Genomic DNA, 20,550 nt, shown 5'->3' with positions numbered 1-20,550 from the left:
GTGTCTGTAACAGTCACTTTAGCAGGGTTATAGGCATATATGAGGTTTGGCCTGGAGGGCGTATATCTCATGATTTAAAGAACTAGTTGTAGATGCTCCTTGATTACTCCATCATGCAAGTCTATGTCTATGCAATGCTATCCTCGACTGGGTATACTGCGCTGCCAACTTCTTCCACTAGCCAATGGGTCTCTTGGACCATCCCAGACTGGACACCAAGACTCTTTTGACCCCTCATCTGCCCGTATCCTCGAACTCTCAACCATTTTCATAATGAACTCGGCATCTCGATCATCGCTGTCCTTGTGATTTCGTGATAACCATCCCTCTCTTTGTCCATCCCCAAAGCTGAGTCTGTGATCAAGGGGTCGACAGTGTAGAGAATCTGCACTCACGCCTCCCACTGATCTCATCCGTACTGGCTGCCCAGTGAGCATGGCTAACTCAACATCGAAATCAATCATTCGATCGGAATTGCGCTTCTTTATGCAGGCCCTGGAAGGACGCTGGAGTGATGGGTCTGTTGATGAACTGACCCAGCGGAAATGTCTCTTTATTGAGGAGAGTGCATTTCTTTGGCGTGGCCACTTGGGGTTTTGCTTCTCACGACGGCGTTTGCGGATATTGTGTTCGATTAGGAGGTTAAGGGATGGGAGACAAGCGCAGACGAAGCCGATGGTGATTTCGAGGGCACTGGCAATAGTTAGTGACTGATGTTTAAGAGAAATTCTTCAACATACGTTAAAATATCAATGGGAGTGTAATCGACTGTTATGTCGTCTGAGTCGACAAACTGAACCGCCTTATACGTTCGAAACATGGTCAAAGCAGTAGCCACTCCTCCAGCTCCCAGCAACAAAACAATCTTGATTTTTTTGCGCAACGGCATGCGTAGCTTCCAAGTCAACGGTATCGGAACGATCAAGATGATCAAGTCGGTGACGATGGACACGGACAAGCTCGAGAAAAAGATCTTGCGCTGGTTGAGGCAATGAGCATTCCTAACTGAAGGATCCCAATATGTACGAATCGGGAAGCAGGTGAATATTCGTAGGAACTCTATGGGTATGTAGGCCAAGAGAAGACCCCATATGAATATCTTGATGCCTTTGGAGACTCTTCGTTCGATCGCAAAGACTCGTGCCATGAGGAGGAGGATGGTGGTTTTTGTGAAGAAGGCGGCGGGACAGTAGACGACGGTACTTGCGTAGAACCACTAGAGATGTTAGCCAAGTCTCAACTGGGGCGGGTAACTCACCTTTAGCCAGTTGTAATACTCTGGCTTGCGGATCTCCCATGCGTGGTATCCTGCTCCATATCGTGCCACTGTCTGTGTTAGCACTTGACAGCAATTGAGGTCAAATCCGTACTCATAAAGACGGTTAAACAATACAACATGACCAAGATCTACCAAGGTCAGCAAAGAACAACTACCTATCGACGCACGTACGAATGCGACACTACATGTCCCTGCAATGATTAGCTACATCAATATCGTGATGACAGCACTTACAGTCCTCTGTCAATAGCTTGTGGGTAATGGTGCGCTTGACATATAACCGAATACCGTAGAATACAATGACAAAGGAGACACATATAGAAACCATGGCCACATTGAGCGTGTAGAAGACATCTTCGGGATGGTCAAAGTCGGGCACGGCACCTGGAGGCGCATTTCGATTCGAGTCGGGGCCTGTTGCATTGAACATGGCTTCAACCGCACGGCAAAGACGGTGGTGATCTCGAAAGAGGTATTATAGTCATGGCAATCGACTGTAGGGAAGCTCTAGAGATTGTCCATGGCGGTTGTGAAGTCAAGGACGAAGGAAAGAATCTGCCGGTGGCGGGATCGTCAATGTGCAGTCGAGCAGCTTATCAGAGACGAGAAGCCGTCCAGCCGAAGACAAGCTTCCACTAGCAGGCCCCGGATCATCCTTGTACCCCGTGGGCTTGGATCTGGGGACATCTACAAGCCTCCGATCCGCCGTTGATCGACTCTGCGGCTAACGGTTGGCGTTGAACTCTGCTGAGCTCTCGGGCGGCGCCTAGAACTCAAACCTACGCCTTTAACGGGCTGATGGGCAAGCAGATGATCCGACGCCTTGCATCCTCCGGGGATTTGTTCCGCTGCAGCAGCCCCTCACATTGTGCTTTGATGGTGGCGTTCTGTAGGGATCGAGGCGTTGGCCGGTTATCGTCCGGCGGTGACATTTGACCCCTCACGGCGTGTCCGGACGGGCACTAGGATGGCGACGATCCTCACGTGGAAGTGATCGGTTGAGAGATGTTCCGGGGAGTATTTGATGGGTTTTCTTGGGGATCTTGAGCATGGATTATTTCTAGAAGCTTTGGAAAAGTGAGTTGACGTTGTTATGTGGTGTGCTGGAAGCATGGCTTTGAATGGGTGTCAATGGTGTCTCAGTGCTTTCTATCTATGTGTAGGTGGCTTGTCTTGACAAGAAACGACATCTGATCACCTGGAATTCTTTACCCGGTCGGTCTCTGACTCTCTCCTCCATTTGCTGCCATATCTGAATTGTATACCCAAGCTCAGTAGTCCAACGATTTGCACAGCAACACACACTGTGAATGCTGGTCCAACTCCAATGCCATTGATCATTGGCATGACGAAACTTGTGCCACCGGCGGCAAACAGGCACCTCGCAAGGTTGAGACTTGCACTGGCAGCCGCGCTGCGATCGTGAAAGACGTCGACGAGGTAGGTCATGACCACGGACTGTGTTGAGACAGCTGTCCAGCCTGTGATGAAGGTAGATATAATCGGCACGGCGATATGGACTTTGTGAGGGTAGTGAATGGTCCAACCAAAGAGGATGATGGATAGACATTGGAGGAGGGAGAAGAGAGGTACGAGGCGAAGACGTGCTTTTTCGAGAGGAAACTCGGATTGATTGGCCTCGGGGTCGGCAACCGAAGAGTCATGTTGGGCTTTTACACGACGGTAATCGATATCGAGGATCTTTCCAGTGATAAGAGTACCAATGATGGAGCCTACCCCGTTGGCGATAAAGGTCAAGCCAACTTCAGTCTCTCCAAGGCCGTATTTCGTCTCGAATAGAGTAGACATGGCGGTGATGCTCATCTGCCAGACGGCATAGTAGATGGCGAGGAAGAGAATGATGGGAGCAGCATGCTTGCTGATGAGAATCCGGATAGGACCAGTGATGTCGATGTGTTTTCTCGGTGTTGGTTCTTGGGGTACCTGGTCCCAATGTGTCTTGGTCGTCCTCTGATAGACAGTCAAAGGAAACTTGTTCATTGGGCTTGAAGGCGTTTGACTGCCATTGCCAATGATTGCTCTCAATGTCTCGGGGAGCAAAAGCGCCAAAAAGACCAGAAAGGCACCGCTATAGATGGCCAGGAACCAAAAGATGGACCTCCAACCAAGGGATCCAGCCAGTAAGCCGCCAATAACGGGACCGACGGCAACTGGCATGAGTAGCCCAGCTTGGAAGATGCCCATGAGACCTCCTCGCTCAGAACGCGTGGTTATGTCTCCAATAACCCCAGATCCGATGGCGATGGTGCTGGCGCTGCCTGTGCTCTGAAGACATCGCAGAACGAGCAAGGTTGCATAGTTCTTTGCCTCTGCCAGCCCAATGCAGGCACCCAAGAAGACGATGAAAGTGCAGCAGTATGCGACTCGACGTCCTTTGACATCCGAGATTGGACCCCAGAAGCTTGGCGCAATGCCTTGGAAGATGAGGTACGAGGTGACGGTGAGGTTGATGAGCTCTATCGAGGTGTCGAGATCATGCGCGATGGTAGGGAGGGCGGGGAAGTAGATGTTGGAAGCGAATCCAGAGACTGTAATGTCAGTATATGGACGGATGATAGTTTAGGAACGTACATGTGGCGGCGACAGAAACGATCAGAACGATCAACGCTTTCTGCCGCTTGTCAAAGATGCTATAAGGTTGCTCGGCAGTCCCAGAGCTGGGAGAGTTCTGTGTGTTTGAATCGGTGGCCATGATGTATTTTGCTGTGTTTGTCTGAACAGTTTGTGACCAAGAGACGTTCTGTTTATATAGGGATGTTTAATTTTGGGTTCCGGAGTTGAGGCTATGCTATCGGAGCTGAGACCCTGCCTCCGGAGTTGAGCTCTCAGCTCCGGGGCGACCTCAACGCCGAACGAGAAATTTATATTGATCTACCACTAAACAATGGACTTAGCATGATATCATGGTCTTGAATATCAAGTACCATGCGTACAACTAGTCACTGCGTAAAGCATCGTCCCAAACTCGTCGACGCCTTCTAACCAGCGATCGACCCTGTCTCGTCTTTCGGCCAAGGTCTCCGAGTTTTCCGAAAGAGGCCACAGCTCATCGATCCGGAAGTTTCCTTCTGCCCATTCAGCTAGATGAATATTATATGCTGTTTCCCAATCATGTCTTCGTGATTGCCATAAAACCTTGCTTGAGGGTGCTGGTAATCCTCGTAGTTCGCTGCCTAGATACGTCGAAAGCCCATCTTGAGCTGAGAGAACGTTGTCCAAAAAGTACATTGTGTAGAGGGTTCTTCGCTTTGCCTCTGCTACGACCCAGGCTTCCCATTTCGGTCGGATGCCGTCTTGCTCAGCCACGCAGACAAGGCCTCGTTGGGAACTTGTGCATGCGATTTCTTGGAGATTGATGATGGCTTGCCGTAGAAAGGGAGCAGGCCCTTGACTGGGGGTGAGGTGAAAGTACAGAACCAGTGCATAGATCAAATATGCTTGAAATGCGGCAAGAAGATTAACACCATCATATGTTGCGTGTTGCTCGTAGAGGTTGGCCATTTCCCGCTGCAGGATATCCGTGGCAGCCCCCTCACTGCCAGGAAGAGAGTTTTCGCAGATCCTCACCAAGCTGAGGTAAGTTGAAAGAGGACGAGTAACCGCTGCTGGAGTGATTTGCGAGAAGTGGATGAAAGGAGGAATTCCGCGACCTCGCACCACGACTGATGCATATGACTTGAGGATTCTGTAGACGAAGCCCATTACACTGGGAGAATAGTCTTTCAAGGTCTGCCCAGGGAACGGCACATAGGTGTTGAGCCAGCGGTTCTTGATGTCGTCACTGTTGATGGGACAGAAAAGCTCGAGTCTTGAGAAGTCGAGATCTGGTTGCCTGGGAGGATTAGTTTCGATGGCGTTGAGTGACAGGGCGTGTGCAGCTGAGCTGCCAGGGGTGTTGCCAGGGATGGATTCTATCGAATGGACTGTTGAACTTGGCGTATCTGTCCTGGCAGTTGGGGGTAGGCTCTCTAATGGAACCTCTGGAAGTGAGTAGGTTGTATCATTCCCATCGAAAAGACTCGTGTCTCGGCTTTCCGAGTTGGGTGCCCTTGATTGAGTATAGTGACAATCTAGACCTCGCAGGGCACACCGACCACAGGTGTCAGGTCTGCGGTCACATTTTGCCTTGGCGGTTGAGCATGCTTGGCAGGCTTTTTGGCGAGAAGTCGAGTATCTTGAAGATTTTGTTGGAGACATTTGTGGAAGCGTGAAGGTTCTTGTATGGGGGGTTGTGGATGGGGAAAAGTTTCTTGGTTCAACTCGCTGTAAGACCTGGTTCGGTTTGCCGTTATTCCGATCCGTTCCAACTTGGACATTGTCTCTGAGCTCGAACCATTCGAGTTTGAAAGGACCTTTTCTATTTTCTATTTGCAGTCGTGCCTGAGGACCTGTCGGCAATGAAGTTGGAAGCGCCCCCTGCTGCGTTCTAGAATACTCTATGAGTAAGAATCTATCCTCCAAAGTCTCCTGATCTATCCCGGTTCAACACTCCGGGCCATAGTGCATGAGAGTTTAGTTGTCTTAGAAGTACTTTTGCGTCTGGGCAAAGTGCATGCCAGCAGCAAAGTGAAACAGCTTTGCAGCAACCACGGTTCGCTCCTGTTTCGAGTACTCGACCAGGCGATCGTACAGCTCAGCAAGAGGCACAACCACTCGCTGGATATGCTCTCCATCATCTAATCGCTGCTCTGGCTCCTCTTCGTCCTCGTTGAGTTGAACCTCGACCATGACCAGCTGCATGTTGGCGTTGCTCATTCCGGGATCCGCAGATTGAACAGGGCTGACGCTGAGAACCTTGCAGTTATAGCCTGTTTCTTCCTTGAACTCGCGCACCGCAGCTTGCTCGGGTGTCTCCTCGGCGTCGATGAGGCCAGCTGGCCATTCAATGGTGTATGCATCCAGAGGAGGGCGGTACTGGATGACGAGCATGGTGGAGGCGGGCTTTGAGGGGTGCAGGAGAATGTTTCCCATTGCGACAGCGTCCACACCAGCTTTGCCTCTGGTCTTTCTCGTAGCAACCTCCCAGGTTCGCGCCTTTCCGACTTGGTCGACATATTCGATCTTCTTGAGGGCTATCCACTTGGCCTCATCGACTGGGAGGTCGGAGGTTTTGGTGATGACGGGCTCTTGGGTTTTGTGAGACATGGCTGAAGTGGAGTTGCTGGAGAGAAATAGCTCAAGGGTGATTGTGAATGGCGTTCCGTGTGACAATCTTCGAGATTGGGATGACTGTTGCCAGCTGAACTTGATGGAACACTTGTATGCTTTGATTGAGATGTCGGGTTGTGACTATGATGGGGAAGGGAGAAGTGTTGGCGAGTGATTTGAGTCAGTGACGATGCGGGCACCTGCATGAGAACATGATTGGCTGTTGAAATGGCGCGATAAGGCCATGTGCGACGCACCCGCAGGCACTGTAGCCGATTAGATTTCTCAAGGGAGTATTCTCTCAACTCTATTGATGCCATTCGTCCGATGTTCTTAGATGAAGCTTGATGAAATAATGAAGAATAGCCCGCAAAATTTACCCAGATTCTTTATCTAATACCGCCTCTGAATGATGCTGTGGTGTGCCCACCCAGTTACTAACTGGATGCTGCCACTGCTGCCTTCCAACCCAAGCCTGGAATATGGAAACGACTAATGCTAACGCCCCTAGAGGTATTGCGATAGCTACACCTCCCAGAGTCGCTATCATCACATACCTCGCTCCACTCTTGCGTTCAAGCCACTTCTCCAGAACTCCCCGTGGTGCTGAATTGCCACCTCTCCATAAAGTTTCAAGATGCACCGAAGACGTGGACATCAAAAGAAGGCTCTGCGCTGTCTCGAGGCTGGTATATTTCCTTGACAAAAGATTGGCGCAGGAAGTCTCTGATCTGATCATGAGCTCCGTGGCTGTCAGTACAGAAGATAACCAGGCAAGTCTTGGCATCCTCTTCTGTTGTCCCAAGCACTATGGGCCGTATTGACATGGAAGGAGGGTTACGCTTGGGCCTCGACAGGTATTTGTAGCGTTTGGACTTCACCATGTACTCTTGCAACAGTGGGCTCATTTGCTCGATGACATCGTTGGCCCGTCTCGCAGTGGCTACATCGATTTGTTTCTTAATCGGCTGTATCCGTATTGGCTGTGGCTGCGGCTGCGGCTGAATCGTCCCGGCGTCGGAGGGCGGTTGAGGGCGAGAGCAACTGCTAGACGCCGTGGAGCTGGCTTCTGGGTCGAGGTGGTCATCGTGTGTCTGGAGGCCCGCATTACTCAAGCCTCCATAGCCAGAATTGGTGTCGGTCTGGGTCATGGCACAATCTGCCGTGCTTTCCTCTGGCGGAAACTCTTGTTGCGTATCCTGCATGGCGGGACGGAAGTGATTGAAGACGGAGCGTTGGAGCTATGAAAGAACCAAGATCTCCATTCTCTGGCGATCTCAGCCGCAGGACGGGTAAGTTTCAGCATGTACTTAGCCGCCGAGGCGTCGCTGAGGCATATTCGCCATTGGTTGTAATTTGTCAATGGTTGTCAACCAGGGAGGCAACCCCCAGGTCGCTGCCCTCTTCACGCTGATGAGTTCAAAACTTCATCTTGTCGTAACAAATAAACCTGCCAGATCCACAGACTCAAGCAATGTTCGATATTCCCTCACCTTAACCCCTTCGAAATGTCTCCGAGGAGGATCTTTTGTGCCTAGTTAAGACCTTGTGGAATTGGAAGCTCTGTGAACCCTGCCGCCTCAACCCTGGTCAATCACAGTGCTCATCGCAGCCTTGTTCGGGAATGCGACGGATTCGAATGAAGCCCTTCCCAGAACTGCCTACGTCCCCAATATCATTGCAGGAAACCCTCCGGCTTTATCGAATCGCATCGAAATATTTGCCATTATAAAGGTTCTCAAGGATAGCCCGGATACGAATTGATCAGAGCCAACGTCTACTTACTTTGCAAATCGCGGTGGTCAAGCCCCTTCGCCCGGGGTGCATGGCTACATAGAGAGGATATTGGTAAAGGTACAAATTGGGCGCAGATAATGCTAAGCAACGGAGTAGGCCTATTGACATAGTCCTTTAAGCTACAAACTGCATGGGAAGCTTTCAAACCCACCAAATCGATAGTCTGAAAGAATAACATAATTGCACAAGCATTCATTTGAGATTTAGAGAGCTTGTAATGGGTTGCACTTAAAGGTCATTTTCTATTTGGGTAGGTAGACGGGAAGACACGTGGATATGTACTAGGCTTATGATGATGAAACAAGCTTAATTCAACAACCACATGGTTATGTTTAGACGATGCCCAACTGGGCTTCTATGGATTCAGTCGTAGGACCTGTCTCCTGAGACCTGAAAAGTCTCTCACGTCTTGAACCTGCTTATCGGCAGCGAATCTCCTTGTGGTTGTGGCCCAGGACAACCGCGCAGTCTACAACCAATGTTAGTAAACGCTTCACGTAAGAATGAAACGAGTTGTTAATACTTACGTCCTCGGAAAATGTCACCACGGTCGTTGGTGAAGTATGCGCAAGGTCCGACGTGCGTCTGCTCCGTGTTCATTCTGGTGCATCCTTCGTGGACATAGTCTATACCACAAGTCAGTGTCTGAAGGCGTATTATTTCGTTCAAAAGGAATCAACTTGCCGCCTCGAATCCAGTACCAGTTGTTGTTGGCGGTCCAGACTCCGTTAAGATCCTGAGTCCAGGCAGATGAAACGTTGGTCAGGGCAAAGAGGGCGGTAGCAACGGAAATGAAGCGCATCTTGAAATCTTGAAGTGATGATTGAGAGAGAACTAATCTATTGGTTCTGGTAAAGCTACAAGAATGAAGAGCATCGAAGCATCCTTATATATCTCCCTTGGATCCACAGAAATCGTCTCATCACCAGTGACAATGATTATATTCGGAAATTAGGACTTTCATCCAAATGCAAGCTTGGATCAGAATCGTGACACAAAGTTTATTGACTGATTAATTGCCAAGATCGAAACTAACTTTATCAAGCCAAGTTGTTCTCGGTTTGTGGGACTATGCGTTCTGCCATTGGCTTGATCGGACTTGTCCATGCAGTAATACATCCTCGGACTGTATTTTAACTCATTCCGAGGTGCTGTTCCTGCATTTCGCATTCATGAAACAGGGCGACTCCTAGGCTCAGCTGTTGCCAGCAAGTCGGTGTGGAAAATACAGCTATCCTCGCCCTCGTCCTTGGGATCTTTGGTTTCTTTGGACTTTATTTGCTCAGCCATCCCAATGCAGTCTGCTATTGGCTTGGTCGGACTTGTGCATTGTATTTTAACCAGTCCGAGGTCTTATTCCTGCATTTCCCATTTTTCAAACAAGCCATTGTTAGGGGAGTTGCCAACGGCAGCATCGTTGTCAAAGGTCAGTAAGGCTAATTCTAATCCCTGAGGTTTACATCTGGCTTGCAACAGCAGCTTGCGAGGGCGTACGACGGCGCGAGGGCCTTTAATGTCGGGGCCTAATTAGCCGCGGCCAAGATGGTGATATAAATGTAAATTTAATTAGCCCAAGACCCTCTTTCGCGACCTTGGCGAAGGTTTTGCAAAATTCAAGGGAGAATATAACCGGCCACTTTGTTTGAGTTGCCATCTTAGAAAGATTCGTACTTATGTACAAACTCCTCCAATGCTACCAAAGCCTCCCGCAGTCGTCCAGGTGAACCAATCTCAATTCTAAGATATCCCTTCAAGTCGTTTGCTCCCTCTTCAGCAAAGGAATATGAGCCAGGTAAAACAACTATGCCAGCCTCTTCAACTAGCTTCTTGCTAAAGTCCAAGTCATCCGAGGGTGACTTGTCCTTGTTCAGAATCTGAACGAACGCTACTCCCGATCCTTTTGGCTTGGTCCAGCGGCACCTCTGAGAATTACGTTTGACGAATTCATCAATCAAAGTAATACTCTCGGCGCAGAGTTTCAAGTTGCGCTCCATCAGTCGGGGTAGCACCTCCTCGCTCAATGCAAAAGAGGCAACAGAGTCATCCAGCAGTGAGACACTGATGGTAGTGTAGTCTCTGAGAACGCTAACTCGGTGTATGATGTCCTTATCTTGTGATATGACCCAGCCAATTCTGATGCCAGGTAAGGCGTAAGCTTTCGAGAGAGAGCCAGTCGATACAGTACCAGGAGAGCCTATCGAGACTAAAGGAGGGGCCCGGTCGTTTGTATGAAAGAGAGGGCTAAAAACCTCGTCGGAGAAGACCACAATGTTGTGCTTTTGGGCAAGAGCTATGACCTGATCCAGTGTATCTCTAGGAAGGACTGTACCAGTCGGGTTGTTTGGATTGCTAGTGATGGTCAGTTTCCGGTCTTGTAGTCTAATAACCTTGGGGACGGGGGAAATTTACCAAATGATAATGACCTTTGTATTGGGCTGAATCATACCAGCCAATTCCCCCATATCCAGAGACCACCCGTCAGCCTCTTTCAAGCCCCAGAAGCTAACGTCAACGCCATTGTGTTTGGGCAAGAGATACAGAGGTCCGTACGTCGGATATTGACAGATTATATGGTCACTTGGGCCGCAGAGTGTGGCTAACACGAGGTGGTTGGCCATGCTGGAACCTGGAGTGATGACAACATTGGCTGCGGTCAGTCTCACGTTGGGGGAGGAGTGAAGCTTAGCAATTCGTTCTCTAAGACGCACGGAACCCAAGGCTGTGCCATAAGTGAGCGCCAGGCCTGGGTCCAGGAGAGTGGTGTTCGGAGCGAGTTGCTGCAGCTCATTTAAAGAGAGTGCCGATGCATACGAGTCTAGGGCACATCAAGATATTAGAGTCCTGTGATGACGCGTCTCCAAGGTCCCTCACCATACAGGCTAATCCTAGCTCTCGGCTGTTGCAGTAGGATTATGTCAGTCTCCGCAAACCTTCTGGGGAGGGCCGACAAACCCCGTATTCCTCAACTAGAAGGATAAGTTAGCAGTCGTTATCCATCGTGTCGATTATACTCGAGCACCCGCTTGGGTCAAATACGTACTCCATTTGTCAATATTTAACTCAGGAATCTCCGGCATTGTTTCAATTTGTACTTGGGGAACGAATAACAGACGACAATAGATGGTATTATCAACGGAAGGTCCTGGGGCATTTAAACGTTTCTTATCGACGGATTTGTGACTCGACTCTTGTCAACTTGCGCCCTTGGTCAAGTCTTTACGCCCTATGCACTGAGCGTGGTTGGTTTTCAGCCAATTAGAGACAATACCGCGACAAAAGCTCAACTACGGAGTAACTTGAGCGGAATTGTACTTTACTGGCGCGGCCTGATTTGGCTTCACTCTGGGTGGGGGAAGTGGGACGTCTAAGGGGAGCCATGTATGATTTCAATTGCCGAGATATTTGCCAAACATCTGTAACGCGCCGAAGCGGACAGTCAACACATCAGTCGAGGCCTTGGAGCCCCAATGAGGAACCAGATCTCGGACATGCGGTCATTCTCTGCAGCCCACGTAGACGGTATAGGAAAACTTTACCCAGCCTTAGGAATATAGCTACCCTCATGGCGACATGATTTTGATCATGTTCTCATATAGTATCTCAAAACTGGACATTATTCTGCTCTCTAGTTATGACCTCGTGCGATTGGCTCTGCTTGCATTCTGTTAATATACCGAGTTGACCAATGGGTCTATAGGGTGAGATCAGTTTGGACCTGACAGTTGGACTCCTATTTGGGATAAATCGTCCAAACTACCACCGGCATCCGACTCAAGGACCGACATCCGAGATTCAGGTCAATGAGCTTCGGGACCTCGGTAGAGTCCGTTTCAGGGGTTCTGCTGGCTAGCGCGGCCGTCAGCTTACATCCCAACTTGGCGACATTATGCAGACCGTGCTGCTGATCCAAAATTAACGGGCCGCCCTAAATAACGGCTCGGATAACCAGCTCGGACCCCTAGCCAATGACCATGGAGAAGGTTTATTAAACCTTGGCCCCTCGAATCTGAGTAAGATTCCACTTTCAACTTCGAATTCATCAGTTCAATATGGAGGAGACCAAGAAGCCTAGCCCTGATCCCGCAGCTGGAGTCGCTCCTGAGGGAGCTGAGCAAAACGAAAAGACTCCCAAGTCGACTTCATCGCCACCAATCCTATGTCTGGGAGCACCTCGCACGGGGACGGCCTCCCTGATGAAGGCCCTGCAGATCCTGGGATACCCCAACGTGCATCACGGATGGGACGCCTGTGAAGAATACGATCTCCAATGGCAATGGCCCATCTTCGACAAGGCCAACGACGCGACCTTTCCAAACCTTCCGACATACCGTGGCACGCCCTTTTCAAGAGAAGAATGGGATCAGGTCTTTGGCAAATACGACGCCGTGTCCGACATTGCCTCTCACTACGCCGAATCTTTGATCCCTGCCTACCCAGACGCCAAGGTCATTCTAGTGGAGCGCGACATTGAAAAGTGGTACAACAGCATGGTCCCCATTGTCAAGGACTCGACAAACCCCAGGCACCGAGCCTTTGTGACCAAGGTCTCTTACTTCACCGGCTACACCAGCGGTCCCGTGTGCTTCCGGATGCAGCGTGGTTGGACGAGGTCAGAGTCAAATAACGATGTTGTCAAGAACCTCAAGACGGCATATGTCAGGCACTACAAGTATGTGCGAGAGGCGGTCCCTAGCGAGCAGCTTCTGGACTTTAAGCTCACTGATGGATGGGAACCGCTATGTCGTTTCTTGGGAAAAGAAGTTCCCGACGTGCCTTTTCCTCATGTTAACGACGCTGCAGAGTACAAGGCGAGGGGTAAGAGGGTGCGCAATAAGATCCTCAAGGCGGCGGCACGCAAGTTTTTCTGCCCATGTCTTGGTTGATGCTAAGGGAGTGGTGTTCTAGAATTATAGATTCTAGGTGTGGTTATACCTAGTCTGTCATTATTTTTACGAGTTTAATCTTTGTATATATCTTCTTAGTTCTGCAAAATCTCCCACGTCTTGTCCCGTCAAACTCCAGTCTGGATCATTAAGTAGGGACTGATATTGGTCGAATGAGTCTCCCAGAGGCAAATCTTTGAGCTCCCCATTTAAATCGACAGAGTGAAGCCATTGATCTGACACGTCCCATACAGGGGGATACCAAGGAGGATCTTCATGTGGGGGGTGAGCACTGTGAACAGCGCTTGTGCCAGATCCTTGGTGCTCTGAATTTGATACCGTCGTTGTTTGATTGGTTGATGTGGGTGTGTTGGCCTCAAGAGAGTTCAACGCAGCCGAGAGATGATCTCGCACGCTTTGGACTTCTTGAAACCTCTGTCTCGCAAAGGTGTTGCCATGTTCAGCCATGTAATGCAATATGTCCATTGCGTCTTTTAGGCCCGGAGTAGGGTTAAGTCTCTGGCTTGGCTCACAAGCTGAATCAAAGATCATGGTGAGAAGCATGATGAAAGCTGCCGAGAAGACGGCGTCGCAGTCAAAGAAGCCGAATATTGCTGGGCCCAATTAGTTACGGTTCTCTATAATATATGCCACTTACGAAGTATCCCCTTTCTCTTTAGAGCAATTATAACCTCCAGAAGTCGCCTCGCAGCCTCTGAGCAGGTCTTGGAAAGTGTGTCGAGTGAACCACCCTCGAGTTCGTTGCAGGGTTGGCCGCTCAAGATCAGTTGTGCGGTGTGAAGCATAAGAGGTCGAATAGTTAACAGCGTTGCCTATATCGTCAGCATAATTCAAGTACATAACGAGTATCTTACCTGGTAGAGCATGAGATGCAATGATGCAGATGTCCTGAGTGCCAGTTCCGAGTTTCCGCAAAGACTCAGGGATTGCTCTGATGGGATCTCTTTTGCGATATCGGCCAAGCTCTTGATGATCGGCTGAGCATGGGAGACGAAATCTTGCTCTATCTTGAACTTGGTACCATACAATACTATTCAGGTCAGACTTGACTTCAAGCTGGGCATCAACTTACTTGTTATCACCTGCCCAGTCACCTGTGCAATCTTGATGTTTGTGCGAATAGCAGCGCCAGTTGGAAATCCAGGGGCTTCAAAAGGTAGAGGCATGCTTATGGCGCTGTCGATGATGCCTGACGGCTTTCCATTTGCTGCGGCTAGGCGTCTGACTTGTTAGTGATGTCTTTTTGGGATGATCTAGCTTACCTCTCTTGCATGTATATTGTCCACCATAGCCGGTTGATCTGTGCTTTCTCTGACCTCAAAAGGTTCCGTTCAGAGTCCTTCTGATGATAGCCATGTAAAATAGCTAGTCGGAGAGCAGTGTTTATCTAGTAAAGTTAGCGGAAGTCGATAGGCCAAGTGGTGCACGCACATAAAGATAGGCCTCCTCCTTACGGTTTGCCATTTGAAGGTACATGGCCATGAGGGCATTGACCTCAACTGCCAACCTCCCAAGTCTGTACTGGGCACTTGCTGTAGGCAAGTTTCGCTCGACGAACTCGAAAAATGTCGTTCCCGGCAAGTTCTCCTCTTCTCGGCTATCGGCCTTGAAGATTTGCCCAACGGCCAGAACAAGAAGAACCTGCATATACCATAGTTCATGAGTCTGAGGATCATCCATGTTCTCGTACAGCCACCCAATACGATCAGTGAGGCCTCGAAGGTCATAATGACACTGCGTTTGTCCAATATAGAAACCAACGGTCTCGAGGAGTTGAAAAGCTTCTTCTTCACTGGGTAGTTGTGGAATAGCTTGAGTAGAAGCTCTGAAAGGTGATGGATGATTCATCGTAGGCTGTACAGGATTTGGGGATATGGGGATTGTTCTGGCACTTGATGGACCGGAGTTGGTCAGTACTTCATGAACCTTTCTGCCGAATTCATTACTAGAACTTAAGGACGACTCGGCAGCGATGGTTGGGGCGTGATATTGGGATCTGGGCTCAAGGTTTGGCCTTGGTGTCTGTGTCTCTGGAATACTGTGTTGTTCATTTGAAGTACTGGGCATTTGTGACGTCGTGCTCCTTGGAGTGGTTGATTGACCATGGGCCATTGGCACGTCTGCGTCTAATACAGGGCTTCCTAGGCTCAGTCCAGGTGTTGGTGATCCAGGATTGAGCAGACCCGAAGACTCTGACCTAGGTCTCGTTCCTTGACTCGTGTAAGCAGGATTCGATGTAGCTGAATCGTCAAATCACCATCAGCAGGGAGCGGCTCTGTGCCCTCGCTTTCATATCTCGCAAGCCGGCTTTCGAGTTCAGCAATCTTGCTAATGAAAAGGTTAAAGAGATCAATAACGGCAAGGTAACCCATACGTCACCGAGTATATCCGCCGCGGACCAAGTGGACTAATCGAACATGACAGTCCTCGCTTCGAACAGTACTGACAAGGCGCGGTGCCAGAGCATTTAACCTTTTTGGAGCGGCATGTTTGACAACTGAGATGTTAAGTATGTATAATTGTGGGTGTATAACAGAACAACACTGACGCAATTACAACTGTGCTCTTCTGGGCCGAGTTCCTTGACCGCTTTGAAGGGTTTGCGGCACGTCTTGGCGAAGCCGACATTGTGTGGAGTAGCCGAAGAATTCGATAAAGCCTACTGGGGTGTAATGTCTGCTATCAAGTCTGAAGGGTCAGGTTCCACGTTTTCTGGGTTCCGAGGCGAGCAATGCAAGAAATGTGGTCAAGATTGAGTTCGGAGAGGGCCCCCGAGGCTTTTATCTCGAGGTGGGGCTGACAAATGACTCGGCGAATGGCTTGATTACAAAATTGGGACTTGTAGATAAGATCGCCCCTGTTACGCTATCATAGACGCACTGCGGGTATGGCTCTAACAGCTCTCTGTCCTCCACCAGCTATCAAAGACAGATCTTGCTGAACGAGCATGAACCGAGCACCCAGAGTGTTGATGAACCACTCGTGAAGTGTAGGATTATCGTAAACACCTGCAACTCCAAAGATCTTGTTGTGCTTTCGGCAAACTTGGCTGACCTTTTCCACTGAAGTTCTGTATTCCTTGCTCTCCCAGTTGCCACCAACTCCCAGGTCAATACTCAGGTCAAATGATCCAATCAGAAGGACATCGACGCCTTCAACGGCTGCGATTTCTTCCGAATTGTTGACGGCGTTTTTGCTCTCAATCATTGCAAAGACTGTTGATCCTGAGTTGTTGCCAAACTCGATAGCTTCGTTTAAAGGTGTTGGTCGCATATTGAATAGAGGCATGGCTCCTGTCATTGAGCGACATCCATGAGGAGGGTACTTGGAGATTTTCACGGCTGCCTTTGCTTCGTCTGCCGGAGGTCAATTGTTGTTCAGCTGGATACTGACAGTGCTCTTACCTGCGCTTTCAATGTGAGGAAATATCACACCCATGGCACCCCCGTCAAGCACCCGTTGAACAAAGCCATTGCCACACTGATGAGGGACTCTGACGAATGGAGTAATGCCTGCGAGATGGCCAACATTGCAGAGGTTGCTTGCCTCAGCGAGGGTCAACCAGGCATGTTCAAGGTCAATAAAAAGAGAGTCAAAACCAGCATGTCGAGCTGTTTGAACGATCTGAGGGCTTGTCGATAGTTTTATACCGAATGACTTGCAGACTTCTTTGCGAGTGACGCATCTGAGGAGGTTGTTGGTGTACTGAGTCGAAGCCATGGTTGAGCACTTTGGGGAGGTGAGATGACAAATTGGGGATACGGCCAGTTATTGAGCTGCCGTTGTCTTAGAAGTTTATATCACTTTATCGGGCGCCATCTCCGATCTAAAAAGCAAGCTGTTCTTGTTTCTGAAGATCGAAATGTTGAGATCCATGCGGGGTTGTTGTGGCTTCGGAGACGGCGGCCGAGGCTTGGTGGAACCATGTGCAGGATATTTGAGGTAGTTGAATCGTCATATAGCCTTCTCCCACTTAAACACCAACAGGAGAGCAAAAAGGTGTTGCTGGTTCATGGCGTTTTCACTGCTCAAGGCACCACTAATTCTTTGTGTGCTTCACGCTCGCAACAGCACTCGCCACTATAGGAAAATCGATTGTTCTGAATATTATCCTCTCGCGCTCTAAATGAAATTGCCTGGCTTGTCCTCAGCCCCATGGATCTTTCTTCTTTTGCTATTACTGTGATTAGTTCCGCATGTTGCTCTCCGCATCTAGCTACCCTGAGCATCCTTTCCCAGTAATACCTTCTGTATCCAACGTTTGGCTGGTGTTAGCACCAAGACCTTGCAAGAATAGTCAAGGACCCCAACTAATCAGGTGTCAATTGGCTGTGTTTTTAGAAATAGTTGTTCATATGATCCTGCCTCCTTGACGGCGGACACCCTCCATACTGCGGCATCCCGATGAAACTTGACCGATCAAGATGACAAGAGATGCGAGCACCCTGGCCGAGATTCTCAAACTCTCCAAACCTGCTGCAAAACTGAGCCTGGAACGGTGAATTTGGGTTCCGGTTTGGCACCACGGGCACCTTCGGACACTGGCTGACAAAATGAACCACTCCCGCGCCATCCTGGTAGGACATCTGAACCAGCCCCTCAAACGATGCCTTAGACATGTTAGCTTCCCTGCTGGAGCAGTAGTCGAAGATGGAATGGAAGGTCCCCGTCTCGAGAGTTATCGGCCCCAGGGATAGTTCCCGGGGTTTAGTTCTTTTGATGATACTGAGGAGGTCGGGCGAGTTGGCGGTGAAGCCGTTGATGCTCAGGCGGTTCAGGACAGGTAGTTTCTGCAACCCTGCCACGCGCTGTAGAACCAATACGTCGTTGTACAGGGCCCGGGTGATGATTTTACGGTATCTCAGATCCAGGTCCTCAAGTCGGGGACATGCCGCCAAGACCTTTGGAAGGCCGTCAAAGTTGCGCTCCTCCAGGGCTGGCGCGATTCCGCCAGGGATGTTTCCTACTAGGCCGTCGCCCGACGGGTCTCTGAGGCTTTTGAAGACAAAGATGCGGGTGGAGATGTTGACTGATAGGGATGTAAGAGTGGACAGTGATTCGGCCAGACCTGGGTCGCTCCAGTTGATCATGCTAAGCTGTTCGGAGGGCAGGCTGCAGTTTTCCATGTTTGGCCCGTTGAAGATATTGAGATGTTTGAGTTTCAAGTTACTGGCGGCTAGTGCTCGCAACGACTGGTCGAATACGTCAATTGCGCATTGCCACACAGCCTTTGATTTTGCAAGGTGTGTTGCATTGCGCAGAGCGCTGTTAGGCAGGTCATTCTTGACGATCCTTAGTTCTAGTGAGAGCGATAGGAGACTGTCGACGCTGTGGGGTTTGGTAAGCCCGTTGTATGCTTGTGTGAGCAGGCTAGTCATCGCCCCTTGGCGTGGATCAAAATGAAATGCCTGGGTTCTCTCGGCCTCCTTGTCGGGTACGCCAACGAGACATAGCTTTCGTACGCAAGAGCGGAAGCCTCCCGCCTGGACATTAACTGTGAATTCTCGCAAGGCATCGGCTGTCATTACGACATGTTGAGTGTGGAAGAATGTCTTGAAGTGAGACTCGGAGCTTTTGCCTGACAGAGCCTTGCAGGCGAGGCGAAGGCTGCGGATATCTTTGAGTGGTAGCAGTCTAACAATCAACTCGATGACCTCGGTTGGGAAGGTTTCTAGATGGGATGGCATGGTGACGGTGGAGATGGAATGGCTAGAGTTGATGGCGAAGGATAAACTGAGAAGGATGAGGTTGAAACGGTCGAGGAGAAGCGCCTCATGATGTGACTCTCACGTGACATGCGATGATGCCTGCAGGAGGCGTCAGTCCCCGAAAGGGTGCAAGGCAAATTGTCTGTGTTGAGGTAGCTGAGAAAGTGAGAATTGTGATTCTTTGCATTCCAGAAGTCGATAACAAGAATTCATAAATAAAAAAAAAGAAATTTGACTCCCTCGCGACAAGCAGACTTCCCATGCTATTATCACTTTTTATTAAAAATGGCAAAAAAAGTGTTCGAGGATAGCGAATCGACACCTATAAGGTCGCCAGACGGTGTCTTAGTGTAAAGCTGAAGCACCCGGCCAGGGAATTAAGCCGTTACGCCATTTGGCCCTCGAACGGGCCCTGAAGGGTGAAAGCATGCGACCGTAGTTGAGTTGATATACCTATGCCCGGGCAGCTGTCGTGACGCTTTGCGGGTGGTTGGCAGTGCCAGGGCCGTCGCGGGCTGTCACCTCCCAGAGAGCCAATCAGGTCGCGCCTCAGGGCTCATCAGCGTACCAGGGCTCGGGAAACACTCAGAAAAGACATTTTCGAGCCATTGACTATGCGTTGGGAGCGGTGGTTTGCTTTTCAAGGAGGAGTGAGTATTCTTTCAAGGAGAGGAAGTGGACGTGGTCAGACTGGCCAAGGGGATTCCCCTGGCTGCCGTGGAACGGACTTTTATTGATCCAGCCGATCTGAGATCTAGACCCTAACCTGGAGACGGCGTTCGGGTTCGATTCCAGTACTTGTATAATTTTGCTTCTTATGAGGGCGGACTTCCTGGCCAAGCCATCTTTTCCGTAGAGTACAAGTCCATAAGCCATATGACATCAGAGCAAGGCCCATGAGGTATCAGACTTATCCTTAACAATCAAGGATACTAGAGCACTAGAGCTGCATCTCATAGCACTAAGCTGCCCCGTCTCGCATTCGGCTACCTGCAGAAGGAAGCGGGCGCCCCGAGTAGTTGACGGCCTTCTAGCTCAGTTATGTTATCAAGGGCCCGGCTTCGATTGCAAAAAAGAACGCACTACCAGCTCACCATAGCATCATACCCCAACGCTAACACAGTAGCCTAGTGGTTGGTAATGTAGCTAGAGAGAAGCTAAACTGGAACAATGGAAGGGAACGGGCGGCAGGTGGGCTTGCGTGATTTACAACGCGTGACTTTTGGTCTCTCGTTGATGTTGGTTCAGATTCGGGGACGGCATATGTTGCCAGGCCCCCTTGTTAAAACCAGGATCACTACCCTCGTGTCGGAATCCTCGGTGTCGCCCGTTGTAACCCTTGTACGGTGACTTGAGCCTGACAAACAACAAGGGGGGCAGGTGTATCGTAGCATCGAGAAACCCGGGCATTCCAGCTCCTCCACTTTTAACCGAGATCCTACGGTAAAACAAAACGTGGGAAACATGCACGAAACAAGGTAAAGCTCCGCATTGGTGCAGAGTGGACATTTGTTTTCTCTTTCCCCAGTCTTGGTGCCTCTTTTCCCCTGACTAACCTCCAAACGCCTTGAAGATGGGTCTCCTAGCTCAGTGGACTCCGCCCGGGCTTCAACTTGATCAAAAACTCGATATCAACACATCATGGTATCATATCCCAATTAACACAATGACCTTGCCTTGAAGATGAAGAGTA

The 20,550-nt window shown here is 49.8% G+C and overlaps 9 protein-coding genes across 9 annotated transcripts; 1 reads left to right on the top strand and 8 right to left on the bottom strand.

The window, feature by feature from the left end:
• Positions 1-548: 548 nt before the first annotated feature.
• Positions 549-1,670, bottom strand: NECHADRAFT_6871 (uncharacterized protein; the record flags this gene model as incomplete). Its single annotated transcript, XM_003046874.1, has 3 exons — positions 549-693; positions 741-1,216; positions 1,488-1,670. Coding segments are annotated over 3 exons (804 nt in total), but the record flags the coding sequence as incomplete, so codon positions are not given.
• An 803-nt stretch (positions 1,671-2,473) lies between these two features.
• NECHADRAFT_95267 (uncharacterized protein) lies at positions 2,474-5,497 on the bottom strand (the record flags this gene model as incomplete). The annotated part of the gene is made up of 6 exons (XM_003046873.1): positions 2,474-3,828; positions 3,872-4,040; positions 4,176-4,177; positions 4,225-5,132; positions 5,166-5,211; positions 5,320-5,497. 6 exons carry the CDS (start codon positions 5,495-5,497, stop codon positions 2,474-2,476), a joined length of 2,658 nt encoding a protein of 885 aa, XP_003046919.1.
• Positions 5,498-5,644: 147 nt separating this feature from the next.
• Positions 5,645-6,503, bottom strand: NECHADRAFT_62547 (uncharacterized protein). Its single transcript, XM_003046872.1, has one exon. The coding sequence runs from the start codon at positions 6,443-6,445 to the stop codon at positions 5,822-5,824; it is 624 nt and encodes a 207-aa protein (XP_003046918.1). The 5' UTR covers positions 6,446-6,503; the 3' UTR covers positions 5,645-5,821.
• A 577-nt stretch (positions 6,504-7,080) lies between these two features.
• On the bottom strand, positions 7,081-8,275 carry NECHADRAFT_83377 (uncharacterized protein; the record flags this gene model as incomplete). The annotated part of the gene is made up of 2 exons (XM_003046871.1): positions 7,081-7,689; positions 8,234-8,275. The coding sequence occupies 2 exons, from the start codon at positions 8,273-8,275 to the stop codon at positions 7,081-7,083; spliced, it is 651 nt and encodes a 216-aa protein (XP_003046917.1).
• A 1,625-nt stretch (positions 8,276-9,900) lies between these two features.
• NECHADRAFT_83376 (uncharacterized protein) lies at positions 9,901-11,322 on the bottom strand (the record flags this gene model as incomplete). The annotated part of the gene is made up of 4 exons (XM_003046870.1): positions 9,901-10,594; positions 10,655-11,060; positions 11,176-11,211; positions 11,286-11,322. 4 exons carry the CDS (start codon positions 11,320-11,322, stop codon positions 9,901-9,903), a joined length of 1,173 nt encoding a protein of 390 aa, XP_003046916.1.
• A 972-nt stretch (positions 11,323-12,294) lies between these two features.
• Positions 12,295-13,128, top strand: NECHADRAFT_45960 (uncharacterized protein; the record flags this gene model as incomplete). Its single annotated transcript, XM_003047036.1, has 1 exon — positions 12,295-13,128. One exon carries the CDS (start codon positions 12,295-12,297, stop codon positions 13,126-13,128), a length of 834 nt encoding a protein of 277 aa, XP_003047082.1.
• A 66-nt stretch (positions 13,129-13,194) lies between these two features.
• NECHADRAFT_46442 (uncharacterized protein) lies at positions 13,195-15,651 on the bottom strand (the record flags this gene model as incomplete). The annotated part of the gene is made up of 8 exons (XM_003046869.1): positions 13,195-13,742; positions 13,787-13,961; positions 14,004-14,179; positions 14,222-14,370; positions 14,412-14,536; positions 14,581-15,359; positions 15,407-15,477; positions 15,524-15,651. Coding segments are annotated over 8 exons (2,151 nt in total), but the record flags the coding sequence as incomplete, so codon positions are not given.
• Positions 15,652-16,017: 366 nt separating this feature from the next.
• NECHADRAFT_83373 (uncharacterized protein) lies at positions 16,018-16,869 on the bottom strand (the record flags this gene model as incomplete). Its single annotated transcript, XM_003046868.1, has 2 exons — positions 16,018-16,505; positions 16,554-16,869. 2 exons carry the CDS (start codon positions 16,867-16,869, stop codon positions 16,018-16,020), a joined length of 804 nt encoding a protein of 267 aa, XP_003046914.1.
• Positions 16,870-17,486: 617 nt separating this feature from the next.
• Positions 17,487-18,836, bottom strand: NECHADRAFT_83372 (uncharacterized protein; the record flags this gene model as incomplete). The annotated part of the gene is made up of 1 exon (XM_003046867.1): positions 17,487-18,836. The coding sequence occupies one exon, from the start codon at positions 18,834-18,836 to the stop codon at positions 17,487-17,489; it is 1,350 nt and encodes a 449-aa protein (XP_003046913.1).
• Between the last annotated feature and the right edge of the window lie 1,714 nt (positions 18,837-20,550).

Source organism: Fusarium vanettenii, assembly GCF_000151355.1.
Source record: "Fusarium vanettenii 77-13-4 chromosome 8 genomic scaffold NECHAsca_17_chr8_1_0, whole genome shotgun sequence".
In the NCBI taxonomy this organism is placed as follows: Eukaryota; Fungi; Ascomycota; class Sordariomycetes; order Hypocreales; family Nectriaceae; genus Fusarium; species Fusarium vanettenii.
Note: the sequence above shows the minus strand (reverse complement) of the source record. Positions and strands in the feature narration are given on the sequence as shown.

Excerpts from the sequence above, each read along its gene's own strand:
- NECHADRAFT_62547 (XM_003046872.1), bottom strand. The coding sequence starts at position 6,445 with ATGTCTCACAAAACCCAAGAGCCCGTCATCACCAAAACCTCCGACCTC.